The 19,289-nt window shown below is 36.4% G+C and overlaps 1 protein-coding gene across 3 annotated transcripts in view; it reads right to left on the bottom strand.

Annotated features, from left to right (window-relative positions):
• HCFC2 (host cell factor C2) overlaps positions 1 to 19,289 on the bottom strand; it is a 46,167-nt gene that overhangs the window by 9,961 nt on the left and 16,917 nt on the right. Inside the window, exons 6-14 of one of the 3 annotated variants that reach the window (XM_034934355.3) lie at positions 18,201 to 18,307; positions 17,906 to 18,094; positions 13,798 to 13,965; positions 12,839 to 12,891; positions 7,313 to 7,490; positions 5,315 to 5,518; positions 4,445 to 4,518; positions 3,188 to 3,231; positions 2,412 to 2,536 (exon numbers count right to left, since the gene is read on the bottom strand). In XM_034934355.3, the coding sequence (XP_034790246.1) occupies positions 3,205 to 3,231; positions 4,445 to 4,518; positions 5,315 to 5,518; positions 7,313 to 7,490; positions 12,839 to 12,891; positions 13,798 to 13,965; positions 17,906 to 18,094; positions 18,201 to 18,307 (1,000 nt within the window). In that variant the 3' untranslated portion in view covers positions 2,412 to 2,536; positions 3,188 to 3,204. Of the gene's footprint in view, positions 1 to 2,398; positions 2,537 to 3,187; positions 3,269 to 4,444; positions 4,519 to 5,314; positions 5,519 to 7,312; positions 7,491 to 12,838; positions 12,892 to 13,797; positions 13,966 to 17,905; positions 18,095 to 18,200; positions 18,308 to 19,289 lie in introns of those variants that run through there. The other 2 variants (XM_008958002.6, XM_034934356.3) reach the window with 2 other exon arrangements.

Here is a 19,289-nt window from a genome sequence, read left to right as displayed (position 1 = left end):
TCAGGTAGCTACTAGGCCCCTAGACACAGACACGTCTTTATATATGAAATCAAACTACAGTGAGAAATTTCACTGGGCATAATACTAATTATTAACTAGAATTTCTATTTTTGTCAAGAATTAGAAAAATTCTATATGAAAAAGAGGGATATGAGGAGTAATAGCAGAGCAACTAAAATATATATAAATATATAGGATATAATCCTCATTTGTGCATATCTTCGGGAGATTCAAAATGAACATCTATTTCCTTGCAATTCTCTCAGAAATTGTCCATTTAATAATTTTTTTTTTTTGAGACAGCATCTCACTCTGTCATCCAGGCTGGAGAGCAGTGGCCTGAACATGGCTCACTGCAGCCTTGACCTCCTGGCTCAAGTGATCCTCCCACCTCAGCCTCCCAAGTAGTTGGGAGCAGAGGCACGTACCTTGCCCAGAAAATTTCTTTATTTTTTGTAAGACAGGATCTTGCCATGCTGCCCAGGCTGGTCTCGAACTCCTGGGCTCAAGCTCCTCCCACCTTGGACTTCCAAAGTACTGGGATTACAGGCATGAGTCACTGCACCTGGCCTTCATAAATTTTTCCAATGTGCTTTGGAGCTGTTATCTATTTAATAATTCTTAGAAGCTTAAATGTCTAATTTACACATATATATAAAATATCTCATATATGTATATAAGGTTCTCTTTAAGGGGTTTCAGAATCAAGGGAACATTAGATTGTATTTAATAGCATATCAGGGTTTTTAGATTTCTTTTAATTGTAAAATGAGGAATAAAAAAAATTTCTTTTTCAATAGGAAAAAAAAAGTTCCATTCTCTAGACACACCGGTTAACAAAATTAGAGCTATTTCAAAAAACTCTTATTTGTGCTAGTCAGACTAGATTATTTATGACTCAAAACCCAGCTCATTGGCTGGGTGTGGTGGCTCATGCCTGTAATCCCAGCACTTTGGGAAGCCGGGACGGAAGGATCACTTGAGCCCAGGAGTTTGAGACCAACCTGGGCAACATGGTGAAACCCAGTCTCTACAAAAATTATCTGGTCATGGTGGCTTGTCCCTGTAGTCCTAGCTACTCAGGAAGCCAAGGTGTGAGGATAACTTAAGCCCAGGAGGTTGAGGCTGCAGTGAGCTCAGATTGCACCACTGCACTCCAGCTTGGGTGACAGAGCAAGACCCTGTCTCAAATAAACAAACAAACAAACAAACAAAAAACTCTCCACCTCAGTGATTGTATAAGTTTTTTGTTTTTTTTTTTAATTTAGAGATAGGTATTGCTATGTTGCCCAGTTTGGAATGTAGTGGCTATTCACAGGTGCTATCATACTGCACTGCAGTCTCCAACTCCTGGGCTCAAGCAATCCTCCTGACTCAGCCTCCTGAGTAGCTGGGACTGCAGGCATGCTCCACCACACCTGGTTCAAAGATTTTTTAAATGACATGCTTGTGATGTAGTCCATACAAAGGGCCTTAACACAGAATACAATGTAACTTGGTGATATGATTTGGATCTGTTTTCCCACCAAATCTCATGTAGAATTGTAATCCTTAGTGTTGGAGGTAGGACCTGATGGGAGGTGATTGGATCGTAGGGGCAGAGTTCTCATGAATGGTTTAGCACCATCCCCCCTTAGTATTGTATCGTGAGTTCTCATGAGATCTGGTTGTTTAAAAGTGTGTGGCACCTCCCCACTCCACGCATTGCTCCTGTTCGTGCCATGTAAGACATGCCTGCTTTCCCTTCACCTTCTGCCATGATTGGAAGTTTTCTGAGGCCTCCCCAGAAGCTGAGCAGATGCCAGCATCATGCTTCCTGTACAGCCTGTGGAACCTTGAGCCATCCAGTCTCAGGTATTTCTTTTTTTTTTTTTCTTTTTAGATGGAGTCTTACACTGTCACCCAGGCTGGAGTGCAGTGGCACCATCTCGGCTCACTGCAAGCTCCACCTCCCGGGTTCATGCCATTCTCCTGCCTCAGCCTCCTGAGTAGCTGGGACTACAGATGCTCGCCACCACACCCGGCTAAGTTTCTGTACTTTTAGTAGGGACAGGGTTTCACCGTGTTAGCCAGGATGGTCTTGATCTCCTGACCTCGTGATCTGCCTGCCTTGGCCTCCCAAAGTGCTGGGATTACAGGCGTGAGCCACTGCGCCCGGCCAGTCTCAGGTATTTCTTTACAGCAATGTGAGAATGGCCTAATACATTTGGTATACAGAATTCCCAATTATATAGATTGTGGATGGATCCCAATTTTACTCATTCAAGTGACCTGAATCAGGGTTCTAAAAAAGAAATCTCATTCTTAATTTTTTTTTCCTTTCCCTAAGTTATTGGTAGAGAAAAATCTCATCCTTGAGGCTTATAATTTACAATGTAGAAAATATATCAATAGCTACCTTTGAGATGCTTTGCTTCCCTTTTGGCAGCAAATAAAACTGGCTCACCAAAGCTGTATTATTTTTAAAAATTCCCACATCACACCATTGTTGTTCTCCCGCTTTCACTGTGGCCACTGGATTTGAAGGAGTCTCTTTCTAATTTCAGAGAAAAAAAATTTATGAAGACTCTTATTGAATATATGAAAAATTTCAAGATTTAATAAGTCCATGCAGTGTTCTACAAGTAGGTATTTGGATAAACACCACAACATTAACAACTCATAAGTAAATAAAGTCTTAACAGATTAGGTCAACTGACAGTGAAACAGGGATGCCAATTCAAACACAGGAGTGACAGGCATTCTCCAAGTCAGTAGCTCTGTACTATCAACCTAGCTGGAGTTAGCATGCTTTCCAATCAGTGATATGTTAAAATGCCAGCTATTTTATAGAACATTGTCATTTCAGAGACTCTCTCAGAAAATGTAATTCCTTTAGCGTAACATTACAACTTGCTCCAAAAGGAGCAAATACAGAAAAATTCATTCCAAGCTGGCTCATTTCTAGATCCAAAAACAACTAGCAAAAATTCAGTGATCTTTGCACTTGAAATACCTGTGATTCTCCAAACCTAAAAGGAGAAAAAATGTTCAAAACTAAAATGCAATTTGAATATACTTTAGTATATACTAAAGAGGAGTAGATTAAACAGTTTTACATTTTTTATCCTGTTTTAAAACAAATAAACTTCCTCTACCTTAAGCTACTTTTAGTGGTAAGTGAATTATACTTATCCCTGGAACTAACCTTTTAAAGCCATCTTCTTATAAATGAGACACTGTTTCCAGAAGCTCAAAACAAATGTGCACTTCAGTTATTTATTTCTGTCTTAAATATATAACAGCAGAGGTACATGCTTATAATTCACATTTTTTTAATATTTAGGCTATCACACATGACAAAGTGAGCTAACTAGAAGAGTCTTTAAAGTTAAAAAAAGTAATAGCTTTAAACTTGTTTTCATTTTATAAAGTTGTAAAAACTCTCTTCAACAACTTTTATAAAACAACTGGCTCCAACTCAAATAACAAATACAATTCTGGCTGATGCATGGCAAAACAGACTCAAGAGAAAAAATATTCATTTTAGTAATCCTTCCCTAAGAAGAGTCTAAAAACACTAGGACTTAACATTCTGGAAAGATGAAAGCTGATAAAGGTAAATATATGGTCATAACCCATAAAGTCATGATTGAAAGAAAATAAAAACTAAAGAGAATTCTTAAAGATTCTAAAAGTTAAATTTAGGTCAAATGAAAACTCTTGCTCACAGAAATTAAGTTGAAATGACTAATAACAAAAAAAAACCTCAAAAGTACATATATGTATGTATTATCCTTGTATTTATCTAAGTAAGACAATCTTGGTATATTTGTAAGGCACTTTCCTGGCATTTAAAGTTTGGTGCCATGCATACCAAATTTGGCCTATGTAAGACAACCAAATATCAGAGATTATTGGGCTACCCTACATTTATGTCAATCCACTATTGCAATATTCTGTTGTGCTCCTATTAAGCAGCTAGCAATACAGCCATTCAAGTTTTATGTACCATAACACACCTTATCTTTTAACCATTAATGTAATTTACACATATATATACACATATATGTATGTATATATACATACACACATTTCTGATTATAAAAATAACATTGCATTATAGAAAAATATAAAAAGCATAAAGAAGAAAGTCAAAAGTATCTGTGGCCCCCCACCTGGATTTCAGAGTGGTTATGTGTGGGTACATGTGAGAGTATAAATGTATGAACTGCATGTATTTTTTAACAAAATTGGGAACACAACACATATGTTATTTTTTATCCAGCTGTTTCACTAAACATTATACTGTGAACATTTTCCTATTCAATCATTTATTTCTAAATTTATGTCAATTCATTACTGAGACCTGAGAATCTTTTTATGAAATTATTTAGAAGTTGCTCAGCATTTAAAAGTACATAATCATGTGTAAACATGCATCATCACCAGGTCATGTACTTACAGAAAACGGCGTTGCTGTAGCATGTGTCTCTACACGGCTGATCTTCGTTGCAGGCAGTGCATATGTTTCATCAACTAAAAATTAAACAATTTATCAGATAAGATTTACATAACTTATCAGATACATTAAAATATAATTTTTAAATATATATTTAATGCCACCAACTGTAAACTTAAAAATGGCTAAGACAGCAAATTTTATGTTACGTGTATTTTATCACAATAAAAAACAGCCAGAGGGTATTGTACTATTATTTACAATAAGTAGTAATATTGACCCTTTAACTCAAAACAATTCATAAACTTCATTTTTCAAGGGTTTGATGACTAGCTAAAACTTCAGAGAATGTTCACTAAAGATGCAATACAATTCCTATTTCAAAAGAATAAAGAATTTATCAAATTAGAAATCAAGCAAGTTGGAAGAATTGTTAATACACAGTCTAGAACCAATCTTGTCTAAAAAAAAGTTTGCTAAATTTATTCATGGTAGGAAAGACACATTCTGATTGTATTTCAGTAGTGTGTGCTAATCTAAATATTTTATGCAGAGAATATTTTATAAAATAATTTTAAATGAAATGCTTTATCTGTTTACATTACATTCTGGAAAGATGAAAGCTGATAAAGGTAAATATATGGTCAAAATCCATAAAGTCATGATAGAAAGAAAACAAAAACTAAAAAGAATTCTTAAAGATTCTAAAAGTTAAATTTAGGTCAAATGAAAACTCTTGCTCACAGAAATTAAGTTAAAATGACTAATAACAAAATTCCAAGATGAAATGCAACTCCCATCTAAGACAAGTAAGTTTGATGAATTTATATACATAAATGGTTCAAAATACAGTATGTGAAACACATTTCAAACCTTCAGATTTGGTACTGAATGTTGTTAGTGAAGTTTCATCTTTAACAACTGCCCCATTTGTACTGGATGATTCAGTTTTAATGGTCTGCTGGGTTACCATAGTTTGTGTGCTGGAAACAGTACTGGATACAGATGTTTCAGGAATTACTGTTCTTACATCCAGGCAACTACTTAGAACACCTACATTTGCTGAAGTGTGAGGACCTAAAATAAAACGGAAAAGGTAATTATTAATATGATATCTGCAGATAATTGTTGTGTCTTATCGTTCTTGTCATATGATTCTTGGTACTTTCAGTTTTAAAATCATACATGAGCACCACAAATGGTATTAGTATGAATTATCCATTAGGCATAAAATGTTTAGATAAATAAAGTGCATTATATCCATAATGGATATCCAACTTTTTACCTTCCTCGTTCATTCTAAATACCGAACCATTGTTCTTGATTTTCCACTAAATCATAGATCAAATGGCTCTGCCCTTCATTTCAGGAAAAAAATATTAGAGGTCATTAGGCATGAATTATCTCAATTTTCTGCCTTCTCTGGCTGCAAACTAGAATTGTACTAATAATTGTGCTCATCCTCCCTGTCTTCCATTGCAGAAGATTTGCTGACCTCTCTCCTAAAAAATCTGAATGTATCTTCCTGTACTCTTGGTCCCATTCCTTCCCCTATATGTTGGGACCCTCATCAATCATTCCTCTCTCTTCAGGGTTTTCAGATTCTTTGTCAGTAGGTTTTGGTCCTTGGCTCGTAAACATCATCAAATCCCTGAAGCAAACAACGCACCTCTTTATTTACCCAACAATTCCCACCAATTACCTTCTCCCCTTACTAATTCCCTTTAGAACAGTTTATACTTCCTTGATCTCCCCAAAATTTGATTTCTAGCACACTACTTTAATAAAATAATTCTGGCAAACATCAATGATTTCTAGGGGATATTTTTCAATTTTCATTTACTTGACTTTTCTGCACTGTAAACAATGCTGACCACATACTCCTTTTTGAAGCTATTTTTCTTCCTATGACGTATATTTATTTATTCCACAACAGTGAAGTCTACCATGTATGAGACATTGTATTTGTTTTTATAATGGTGAAATAAGGCAGGCATAGATCATGCCTCACAAACTTAAGCCTTCTTCTTGTCGCCCTTTACATATTTTTCTGTGCATTAAATACCATTCCCAAATCCATACATATGTCCTGGACACTGTACCAGGTGCTAGGAATCTAGCAGTGAACAAGTCAACAAGATCCTTGCTCTTTTGGAGATTACATTTAAATACTCTTAATTTCTAAATTTATGTTTCTAGCCTAGTATTGCCTTCTAGACTCCAGGCCTAAGTATCCGACTGCCCATTAGAAATCTTTACCAGTATATTGCTGAAGTGCCTCAAAAACAGAGTTCAAAGTTGAACCTATCTTTTCCAAAATCTGTTCTTGCTCCTATATTTCCTATTTTGGTGAAGAGTATCATTATCTATTCTATTGTCCAACCCAAAAAACTGGGAGTCATATTCAACTCATTTTTATTTCTCATATACAACCAGTTGTCAAGTCTAATAGATGAAACCTTCTAAACGTCTCTTAAATGATGAATTCTCGCCTCTCCATTTCAGCCACTGCTTTAGTCTCTGTGTATCTCCTGGAGTCAGCCACTGCTTTAGTCTCTATGCATCTCCTGGAGTCCTAAAAGAATCCCTAACAAATCTCCTAATCATTTTCCACTATAGTTCTTCCTGATGCAGAGGCTATTCTTTAAAAAAAAAAAATTGCCTCATTTAAATTCCATAGTTCATAACTAATCATTACTGTTCAGGTAAGTGCTTACTTGGTATTTTAACATTATTCTAACCAGGTTGAATATGGCAGTTTTTTGCTATTAGGAAAATGGATCAAAACTGTACAACATTTACTTTTTCAATGACTATTAAATTCCCCACCGATTTTATAAAAAGCTTTAGTTTAAAATGTCGTCCATATACCTTCATTTTTCCTTAGCATATCCACCACATGACTATTATGATTAGAAGCATTTGATGCCAAAGATGGATATAAAATGGCATTAGAATCCATCAGTGCTTTAAACTCTGGTTTGTTTTTCATTGAAGTTTCTTTTGTGGCTGGCTGTTCAGTTTTTGTGCTGTTTATTGTATCATTGATCTACAAGAAATATAACAGATTACTGTAGTAAGCAATATTCAATGAAATACAAATACATGTAAAAAACAAGCAAAATAAGTTACAATTTAAATACTTTTTATCAAAATAGAAAACACCTAAAAATTACATTATTAATTTCTACGGGATTATTCTTCAATTTTATAATAGTTTCTAAGAAAACAATTTCTTTTCACTTAATCTCCATGCTCAAAAGATCAGTTTTGAAGAGGGAAGGGAGAGTATATTTTGAGGAAAAAAAACCTACATTTTAATAAGTGATAGCTAGTATCACAAGCAAATACATATATAACACAGGAGAGAACAAAGCTACTGGGTCTGGTCAAATTTTCTTAAAGGGCAGACATGTATCCTAAAAATATGATAACTACAAAAGTAAAATCTCAGCTATATGGAATCTTCAAGCAAATAAACTATTTTATATGACTGAGTTTTCCATATAAAGATTTCATACATATACATATCATTATCCTATACCATGAAGTATTTTGGATAAGAATCTCCCTAATTACATTTTTCTTAACCTTCTTAAACACACTATAATAAACACATTCACACTTTTAAAAAAAAATTATTACTACTATTATTATTTTTGAGATGGAGTTTTGCTCTTGTTGCCCAGGCTGGAGTACAATGGTGTGATCTCAGCTCACTGCAACCTGCACCTCCTGTGTTCAAGCAATTCTCCTGCCTCAGTCTCCCAAGTAGCTGGGATTACAGGTGCCCACCACCATGCCTGGCTAATTTTTTATATTTTTAGTAGAGACAGGGTTTCACCATGTTGGCCAGGCTGGTCTTGAACTCCTGACCTCAGGTGGTCCACCCACCTCAGCCTCCCAAAGTGCTGAGATTACAGGAGTGAGCCACAGCGCCTGGCCTAAAAAAATTATTTGTATTTTTTATTTTTTTTGAGACAGGATCTTGCTCTGTTGCCCAGGCTGGATTGCAGTGGCACAATCACAGTTCATGGCAGCCACTGCCTGCCAAGCAATCCTCCTGCCTCAGCCTCCCAAGTAGCTGGGGCTACAGGCACACACCAGCATGCCCAGCTAATTTTTCTATATTTTGTAGAGATGGGGTTTTGCCATGTTGTCAAGGCTGGTCTTGAACTCCTGAGCTGAAGGATCTACCACCTTGGCCTCCCAAAATGTTGGGATTATAGCTGTGAGCCACAGAACCCAGCTGCCACATTTAAAATGTTTTGATAATTCAAGTCATCAATGTGAATATCAGTTATTAAACCTATAGGTCTACCTAACCATAAAAGTGACCTGGCTTCATTCAAATACCCTAATATTGTTGTTCTTTCTAATTACCTGTTTTTTGTTACTGTTCTGTCTCTATTTTTATTGTTGGTTCATAATTTCTCATAGCTCTGAGGATACTTGTCTATAATATGCCCTGTGCTTGCCCTTAATTGGTGGTGCTACTGTTTATAAGTGATGATGATGATGATAGCCACAACTATGCCAGGCATTATGGCAGGCAGTGTACTATATATATCCATAAACTCTGTATCTTACTTAATCTTCACAAGAATCCTATCAGTAAGATAACTTGACCCTTTTTTTATAGATGAAGAAAATGATACTCAGAGAACTTAAGTAATACACCTACAGCCAGGTAGCCAGTAAGTAACAGCTAGAATTCGAATTTGGTTTATTTCATTCCAAAATCCTTACATCTCGAATGTGCTTTTTGCTTAAAATCAGACAATCAGTCTAACTGGAATTTTATAAAATAAGTATAAATAAATCTTGAGAATTTTCATTAAACACGATAGATTAAACACATTTGCTCTTCAGGAGATTTCTCCAAAACCCAATTCAAATGACAAAAAAGGAATTTTTGAAAGTATGAAGCTATAACCTTTTAAGGAAAAAGAGAATGGCAGAAGAGAGAATAGTAGATAAGCTGTAAAACAGAAAAGCTGGAGCTAAGAGCCTTCTCCTAAGTGGAAAGTCACTGAGATGTGGCCCATTTGTGCCCCAGGGCCCAGTGCAGTCAGTGGTAGCAGAGGTGCAGAGTACAAGAAAACGCTGGAGGCCTGTCACACAGAAGCCTGTTTAAGAAGGGCTGTAGCCCTAGTTCTGCTCTCCCAGCATACCAAGCCAGAGAAATTCCTCTCCTCCATTCTAGCTGAAGATGGGAAATAGGTAGAAAGGTTGAAATGTGAGTCTCTAGACTACGCTACGGTATCGCTCAAGTGATACAAGTATGAGGATGATACAAGTATGGGGAGAGGCACCCCTACTGAAAATAGGAATTAAATGAAAGTCTAAATGCTGAACAAAAAGATACCTTCCCTCCAATCCCCTTACTAAGCTCCCAGAATTCTGATAGCCAGGCTCATAACCCCTAAGCAAGAGGCTGGAGAATTCTTAGGGGAAACTAATTGGTCTAAGAAAAAAGACCCACTGATACTGATATTTGTTGGTCCCCGCCCACTTACTCTTGTTAAGGTTTACTAAGCAACAAGCCACACCCACATGCATAGGCCTTCCAGGCTTTTTTAAAGCCTCACTTTAAACAAAAAGGGACAGCCAAGCATCACCAGACACTTGATGACAACCTCTAATGTGGAAGTCCAAGGTTAAAACACATTGAAAAATAAAAAGGAGCTTGAAAAAAAGAAACATAACAAAGAGCAGACTAAAACTCCAAAATTTTTTGAAGTATAATTCTTCAAGAGAGAAGGAAAGATATTATATTTATGAAACAAGAATAGGGTGCTATTAACAGAAATAAAGAATAAAATGAGGCTTTTAGAAATTAAAAATGTGGTTGGATATATTTAAAATGTAAAAATTGGAATACACAGAGAAAACAGAAGATAAAAAGCAAAATCAGAGGACTAGTTTATAAAAAAAAAAAGAAAAGAAATTGAGGGAAGAAATCATCAGTAATGAAGGTCATGAGTTTCCCGAACAATGGGATCCACTGGGTGAGGCACACCAAATGAAGACATGCACTCTAAGGCACACCATTGTTGAAATTTCAGCATACTGGGGATAAAAAGATAAAAAATTAGGTCATATATAAAGGATCAGGAATCCAAATGGCATCACACTTTTCAATACCAACACTGAATGCTAAAAGACACTAGAAAAAATGCCTATAAATTTCTGAGGGAAAAACTTCCAATATAGGATTCTATAAGCCAGCCAAACTATTAGTTAAATAGGCTAAAGACATTTTCAGATATGCAAGATCTCAAAAAATTTACCTTTCAAAAGCCCACTTCTCAGGGGGTTGCAACGAAATAAAGGAAAACACAAAGAAAGAGGAAGAAATAAGGTCAAGAAATATGGGCTGTAACACAGGAAAGAGATAAATTCCTATTATGAAACAGAGAGAAGTTAGTTCTAAGGTGACAGCTGTGCAGCAGGCCTAGAGAAGAACCAGTACATAAGGACAGGGGGCTCCAGGAGGAATGGTTCCAAGGGGGGGAAAAAGAAACTACCTTTATGTCCAAATATCTTAAGTTTTATAATTTTTTAGAAAATTTGAGTATGAATTAATGATAGACAAGAAGAAAACTAAGCAAGTGAAAAAGTGAGGCCATTAATGCCAGGAAAAACAAAGTTGCATGAAAAAGGAGTAATTATCATAGCACACTACATGGCTCACCTGCAACTATTTCACCATCACAGTGTAAACATCAAGTCATAATTCTACTAAAAATATGTGAAGGATGTGGGAATAGGAAAGGAGGGGATGAGGCAGAATTGTAAGAGATCATTAAATTGTCATCTTTCATTAATGAAGACAACTGATCCAAAAGTAGACCCTTCAACAACATGAGTTTGAACTGTAAGGGTTCATTTCTGTGTGATTATTTATTTATTTATTTATTTTTTGAGATGGAGTCTTGCTCGGTCACCCAGGCTGGAGTGCAGTGGCACAATCTCAGCTCACTACAAGCTCTGCCTCCTGGGTTCACACCATTCTCCTGCCTCAGCCTCCCAAGTAGCTGGGACTACAGGCACCCGCCACCATGCCCGGCTAATTTTTTGTATTTTTTTTTAAGGAGAGACAGGGTTTCACCATGTTAGTCAGGATAGTCTCGATCTCCTGACCTCGTGATCTGCCCGCCTTGGCCTCCCAAAGTGCTGGGATTACAGGTGTGAGCCACCACGCCTGGCTGTGGATTATTTTTAATAAATACAGTTGGTCCTCCATATCTGTGGGTTCCACATCCTCAACCAAACACATATGGAAAATACAGTATTCGCAGGATGCAAAAACTGTGGATACAGAGGGTCGAGTTTTCGCATTTGCAGGTTCCACAGGGCCAACTGTGAGACTTGAATATCGAGGGGACTGTGGGGGGTGGGTCCTGAAACCAAAGCCCTGCAGATACAGAAGGACAACTGTGCATAGTTAGATACCAAAAGAAAGCTACAATAGTTTAAAGTAGTTGCTTCTAGGGAACAGAAATCAAGAGCAGGTAGGGACAGGGTAGGAAACTACTGCTCTTCATCATAAGCTTTACAGTATCATCTAAATTTGTGATACACACACATACACATATATAGTATATAATCAACATATAACATAGGAATATATATAATAGAAATATTATGTCTAATATGACAGGCTACTTACAAACTGTATGAGCTTTACTTGTAATAACTCCTTCCTGACATACTATAAGTATGACATGATATACTTCCGGACCTATGCCTTTACTGGTCTTCAGTCATATTCAGAACATATGAGCCAATACCTACATCAATTTCCTTGAAAACAGTCTACTGAGGTAGATGGCAGTTTACCAAATAAAAATAATGAATCTTAGTAAGCATATTCATTAGTCTCTACCAAGACCTACTGTGATGCACTTCATAAACAAGAAAGAACCTCACAAGTGTTCAATTTAGTAACTGATATTTTTCAGTAAACAAAATACATAGTAAAGAAAATATTTTATACATATTTTTAAAGTACATCTTTAGATGTTTGTTTGTGTGACATTTAGAAATGGAAAAATAATAAACACATAAGTACACATTACATTCAATTAGTCTGATGCTCTGTGTAATGCAGCTAGGCTTCCCTTGGCCTGGGTTTTCAATTCAGGCTTCTGTCACAGCGATCTGTGAAGCTTTCTTCAAAAACAGAGCTACCTGGGCATTTTCCTAAAGATTCTGCTTCACTAGATTTGAGGAAGAGCTTGGGAATCTGTGTTTGTTTACCTCAGAGATAACTCTCAAGTGCAGGCAGGATTAAGGACCCCTCTTCTAGAGTAGTAGTATGCTAAATATCTGAATAAAAATTGAGACTATAACCATAAACATCCAATTACCTTCATACACTTTTTTACTTACACTGTTAGGAACGATGTTATTACTGCCTTGTCTGTGAGGGTCCATCCTGACTCCTGAAGGAATGAGAAAGATTCAGACTGATATGCTCTTAATTAGCTTCAATAAAATATAATTAAATATTTGTAAAGTTACATATTAAAGTTTAAAAAGTAGTATCTTTACCAAAGGTTATATGTTTTCTTAATAGTTTGCTTAAGTTGACTGAAATCCTCTCTGGAAAAATGTGCAAAATTTGTGTTTGCTTTTACTTCCAAGGCCTATTTAGTTAAAAATACTTTTGAAAAAAGCTAAGATATTTATGAAAGCAAATTAAAGCCATCTGCTGAAGTCAACTAATATGTCAATTTAGGAAAGTACATAAAAATGAACTGCAGAAAACACAATCTATCCTACGTGTCTATGTGTTCTACTACATCATAATGGTAAGACATCCAAGTTTTAGAACTGAAATACAATGTATTTGAATTATCAGGCATGGACCTAATGTCATAAAATTTCTTAAACCAAACCTAATCGCAGACTTTTCTGCAGTGTATATATATATATACACACACACACACACGTACTGCAGTATATGTGTGCTTGTGTGCATGTGTGTGTGAATTTTTTTTTTTTTTTAAGACAGAGTCTTGCTTGTTGCCCAGCGTGGAGTGCAGTGGCATGATCTCAGCTCACTGCAACCTCCACCACCTGGGTTCAAGTGATACTTTTGCTTCAGCCTCCCGAGTAGCTGGGATTACAGGTATGCACCACCATACCCGCTAATTTTTGCATTTTTAGTAGAGATGGGGTTTTACCATGTTGACCAGGCTGGTCTCAAACTCCTGACCTCAGGTGATCCACCTGCCTCAGCCTCCCAAAGTGCTGGGATTACAGGCGTGAGCCACCATGCCTCGCCTGCAGTATATATTTTTAAAAGCATGTGAGCACACATACTTTAAGCATGAAAATTATGTTACCTTGCATATTTGGTGCTGCTGAAGAATCTGATGATGCAGCTTGGTATGGCAAGTCTGTACTCAACTGCAAAAGATAGCCCTCAACTGTAGACACTTCATCCCACTTGACATGAAAGGAGTTGGTAGTGGCTTTGATCAGCTGTACTTGAGATGGTGCCGGTGGTTTCTCTATAGAACAATAATGATATTATACATTTAAGTTTCCAGTGTATAAATGGTTTGCCGATATAATTTGTGTGGACCAGAGCTTTGAAAACATCAGCAATGAACATTTCATCTGCTTACCAAGACAGGGAAAGTTTACTCAGATAAACACAGCTACAGTAGGTCAAATAAAAATAGTTTGGGGTTCTTATTCTATTCTATTTATTTATTTATTTATTTATTTATTTTCGTAGACAAATATATCTATAAACAAAACAATCCAGTATGAAACTACCAAACTATATGAGTCTTCAGATTTGGAAATGTGTTTAATCCTAGAAGGAGTTTTTCTGGGGGAAGCTGGGAATCCTAGAAGGTTTTTGGGGGGAGGCTGGGGAGAGGCAAGGGGAGCCAAGTATTAAAGCTACATTATTTTATCTTTCTTAGAAGTTCTAATATTCTTTAATTTTATGAGCCAATTTTCAGCCAACAGCGTACATTTTAGCAATTCTGTTAATGTTAGCAAAGATAACTTGGACATGATATTTTACAAAAGCATAACTTCTCTGAAGTTAATACCCCCTTATCAAGACTTGTACTACCAGCTGGGCATGGTGGTTCACACCTGTAGTCTCTGCACTTTGGGAGGCCAAGGCAGCCTGGCCAACATGGTGAAACCCCATCTCTACTAAAAATATGAAAATTAGCCAGGCGTTGTGGCTGGCGCCTGTAATTCCAGGTACTCGGAAGGCTAAGGCAGAAGAATCACTTGAATCTGGGAGGTGGAGGTTGCAGTGAGCCGAGATCACAACACTGCACTCCAGCCTGGGCGGCAGAGTGAGACTCCGTCTCAAAAAAAAAAAAAAAACGGTGGGAGGAAGAGATAAATCCTTAACTTCCATAGCAGAAAGTGAGCACATTATTGCCTAAATGAAAACAAAATACATCAGAGTAACAATATATGCATGTGATATAGAGATATGGAAGTAAAGAATCATTTAACAGAGTTAAGAACAAATAAATGCTTGTAAAGCAAGTAAAATGAGGAAAGGTGTGAGCAAAGAACTGTGATTTTTCATAGAAAGCCTCATGGAATTCTATTACTCTTTTACATGCTATCAAATGCACAAAGTTTAACTAAAAGTGAAAAAAAGAAAAAAAAAAAACAAGATGAGCCCCCTCTTCCACCAAAACTGATGCTAACTTATCAAGAGGAAAAGCAAAATCTATATTTTGCCCTTATGATCATGGCCATGATTACTTTTAGAAGAATACTGATATCTAAAGCTCATTATGAAAAGGTTTATAGAAAAACAGGCCATTCAAATCCAATTTTTTAAAATCTTTTTAAGTCACAGATCCCTTAGAGAATCTGTGCAAAGTGATATAATCCCTACAGAGAAAAATTCAGTCATACACATTTTTTCATCCAATTTCAGAGACTGAAGCTTATCCTTAGACTTTAGTTAATAATTTCCAATTTCAAAGATAAACCAGTAAGTTGAATTTTCTATATTTTTTTCTTGCTTGCTAGTATATGCTTCTTCCACAGAAAGCATTTACTCTCTTGTTTCATTATTTTTTCAACTATCTTAATTTTAAAATTAAACTCTTTTTACATTACAAAAACAATACATGCTACTGTAGAAAATACAGACAAGTAATGACAGAAAAGCTTTGAAGAAAATGTATAATCTCAGCTCTCAGATAATGCTTTGGTGTGTGTCCTTCCAAGTTTTCTATTTATAATTTTGAAAACACTGGAGTCATTATACGTTTTATAATCTGTTTTTCTCATATAACATCACATATTACATCTCCAGATCTAATTTCTCTAATGGCCACTAGATTCATCTATTCATTCAAATGCCTGCTTGATTTTATTTCAAACTTAGCATGGTCTAAATGGAACTCTTGATTTTCTCCACAATGTTGTTTTCTCTCAATCTTCCCTATCTCAGTAAAATTCAAGCTAAAAACTTCATCCTCCATTCTTCCCTTTCTTTCACTTGCCACACAAATTATCAACCAGTTCTGTCAACAAGAACTCCAAAATATATCCTGAATTTATCCAGTCCTCCCCTCCTCCATTGTCACCACTATAGTCTAAAACACTTTTTTGACTACTGCAAGAGATTTCTAACTTGTCTTGCAGTGTGCACCTACAATTTTTTCCATACAACTGCCAGTGACCATTCCAAAATGTACATCAGAATGTGTCACATCTCTCCTTCAAACTTACACAAAACTTCCCACTGTACTTTAAAAATAACTTAGAAATTCTAACACCACATTCAAGGCCCTATGTCCTGTGGTCATCTCTCTAACCTCCATTCCTACACTTTCCTCTTTGTTTACCCAGTTCAAATCTGTTGCCAAACACACCAAGTATTCCCATCTCAGACTCCTTGTATGTGCTGTTCCCTCCTCCTGCAGTGGTTTCTCTGGCCTTTTTATGTGGGTAGCTCCTTCTTACCATTCGAATCACATCCCATGTCATCTCATCACAGAAGCCTTTTTTGACTACCCACCCTGAAGCAGCCACCACTCCCATGCCCAATAGCTAACACCACTATCTCATGTATTCATATGATTAACAGAAACTGAACTTATTTTGTTAACCTGTTTCACTATTGCTCATTATCTCCTTGCTGTTGTACCCACTCAGAATGTAAGTTCTTTGTGAGAGCAGGCGCACTATCAGTCTTGTTTGCTGCTATATTCTCAGCATTTAGAACAATTCCTGCTACGCAGCTGTCAATCAGTATTTATTCAAAATCGATGTGAGGTACACATTTTTAAAAATTTTGGTGCTTTAATAATTTTTTTCCCCCTTTAGAGACGGGGTCTTGCTCTGATACCCAGGCTGGAGTGCAGTGGAGCAATCAGAGCTCACTGTAGGTAGACTCAGACTCCTGGGCTCAAGTGAACCTCTTGCCTCAGCCTCCCAAGAAGCTGGGACTATAGGCGTGAGCCACTGTGCCTGGCTAATTTTTTGTTTGGTAGAGATGAGGGTCTCACTATGTTGTCTGGGCTTGTCTTGAACTCATGGCCCCAAGCAATCCTCCTGCCTCAGCTTCCCAAAGTGCTAGGATTACAGGTGTGAGCCACTGCACCCAGCCTCCAATATATTTTTTAAAAATCTTTTATTTTAAAATAATTTTAGATTTGCAGAAAAGTTGCAAAGATAGTACAGCATTGCCATAACCCCCTGACCCCAGCTTTCCCTTTTCTCCAGCTTCCCCTAATATTACCACATTTGTTAAAACTAAGAAATTATTGGTGTAATACTATTAACTCAACTATAGACAACTCAGATTTCACCAGTTTTTCAATTAATGTCTTTTTTTGTTCCAGGATCCAATCCGGAACACAACATCACATTCAGTTGTAATGTCTCCTTTGTCTCCTCCACTTTTTGATTATTTCTTAGTCTTCCCTTGTTTTCCTTCACTTTGAAACTTCTGAATAGTACTGCTCACATATTCTTTGTAGAAGATCTAGAATGTCCCTCAGTTTGGGCTTGTTGATGTTTTGTCATAGTTAGGCTGAGGTTATGGATTTGGGAATACCACCGAGGTACTTTCACTTATCACATGATATTAGGGAGTAAGTGATACTAACTTATCACTAGTGATATTAACCTTGATCACTTGATTAAGGTAGTGCTTGCCAGGTTTCTCATGCTTGCCAGGTTTCTCGTGCTTGCCAGGTTTCTGTAAAGCTACTATTTTCCCTTTCCATACTTTATTCTTTGCAAAGGAGTCTTTAAATCCAGCCTACACTCAAGGAGAGGATAATTATATACTTCTCAGGAGTGGAGAATAACTATACATATTGTTTCTTCCATTCATACTTAATTATGGGAAACAAGAGGTAGTAGCATTTACAGTAAGTCTCAAAAGGCAGACATTTGAGTGCTTACCTAAAGGAAAAAGTTTATTTGTTAAATATTCTTACCTACCAGTATCAAGATACCAAAGATCCTTGCAGCAAACTTGACTATTCAGTGCTTTTTTGTAGCCATCTCTTCCACTCCAAAAATACAATCGAGTGCCAACTGCAACAGCGCAGTGGCCAGCTCTTGGTCTTGGTCTTGAATTTTTTTTATCTTCCTGAGAATCTGATACTAGGGTGGTCCACTCTGTTGTATCTGAAAAGATAGAAATATCCATGACTAATCTTTTGTTCTTAACAAAATTACAAAAATTATCTTATTAATAAAGATTAATTCAATGAGTAACTCTTAAAAGACTCACCCAGATTTAGGTAAGAAAATGAACTGGTACATCTCCATTCACAATCATGAGGTGAAGTCTCAGTATTTTCCCCCTTATGTGGGACCCATCCACCAAAAATGTACATCCTGAGCAACAACAAAACAAAAACATAAAGTAGCTTATTTCATTTTACTTCTTGGATTTGAAGTGCTAAGAATAGAAAAATTTCCTATCAGTTGACTCAGAGCTTCAGAACTATTCATTCGCTTACCATTGTCAAGGTAATGGGAATAAGAAGATGAATAAAGTGGTCTTTTTTCAAGAGTTTACAATTTTATGAAGCAGTACAGAATCACAATTATTTCTCTCTGGCAAGTTACTTAAAGTGAAGAATATTTCAACTATAATATATTTAAAAATCAATATTGCCTATAATATACTAAGGGTACCTCAGTCAGAGAGACACTCAATTGATCTATGACATCCAAAGTCAAATTTAAGATTGTATGCATATAGTAACTGAAGAGGATTAAATTTCATATAACTTTGGTCATTGATATCACTTAAACAAAAAACTTTAAACTGTGTTCCTTTAGGGCCCTAGGAGTTCTTAAGACAAGCCTGACGGCTGCTGGAAGAGAAAGGCTCATTAGGCAGAAATCAGGGCCCATGTGACCTGATGTCAACCAGATCTATTTTTTTTTATGCCAACCAGAGATTTTTTTTTTTTTTTTTTTGAGACAGGATCTTGTTCTGTTGCCCAGGCTAGAGTACAGTGGCATGATAACGGTCCACTGCAAACTCATCCTCCTGGGCTCAGGCCATCCTTCCACCTTGGCCTCCCAAAGTGCTGGGATTATAGGCATGAGCCACCACGCCTGGCTACAGCTCTATTTTTTAAAATCCATTTTATATGTTGGGGTTTCAATGGAAAATTTCATTTTATAAAATGCCTCTTCAGTTAAAAAAATGTATAAGATTTTGTTTAAATGTAAAGACCATCCTGTTTGGTTTTGAGTTTATTAAAAAAAAAAAAAAAAACTAGGTTCTACATTACAACAGTCATTTCATAAACTATTACATTTAATATTTAATATTACTGCAATAGTAAATATTTCATTAAATTCT

Source organism: Pan paniscus, chromosome 10, assembly GCF_029289425.2.
Source record: "Pan paniscus chromosome 10, NHGRI_mPanPan1-v2.0_pri, whole genome shotgun sequence".
Lineage (NCBI taxonomy): Eukaryota > Metazoa > Chordata > Mammalia > Primates > Hominidae > Pan > Pan paniscus.
The sequence above is the reverse complement of the archived record's forward strand: the minus strand, read 5'-3'. Positions and strand labels throughout refer to the sequence as shown.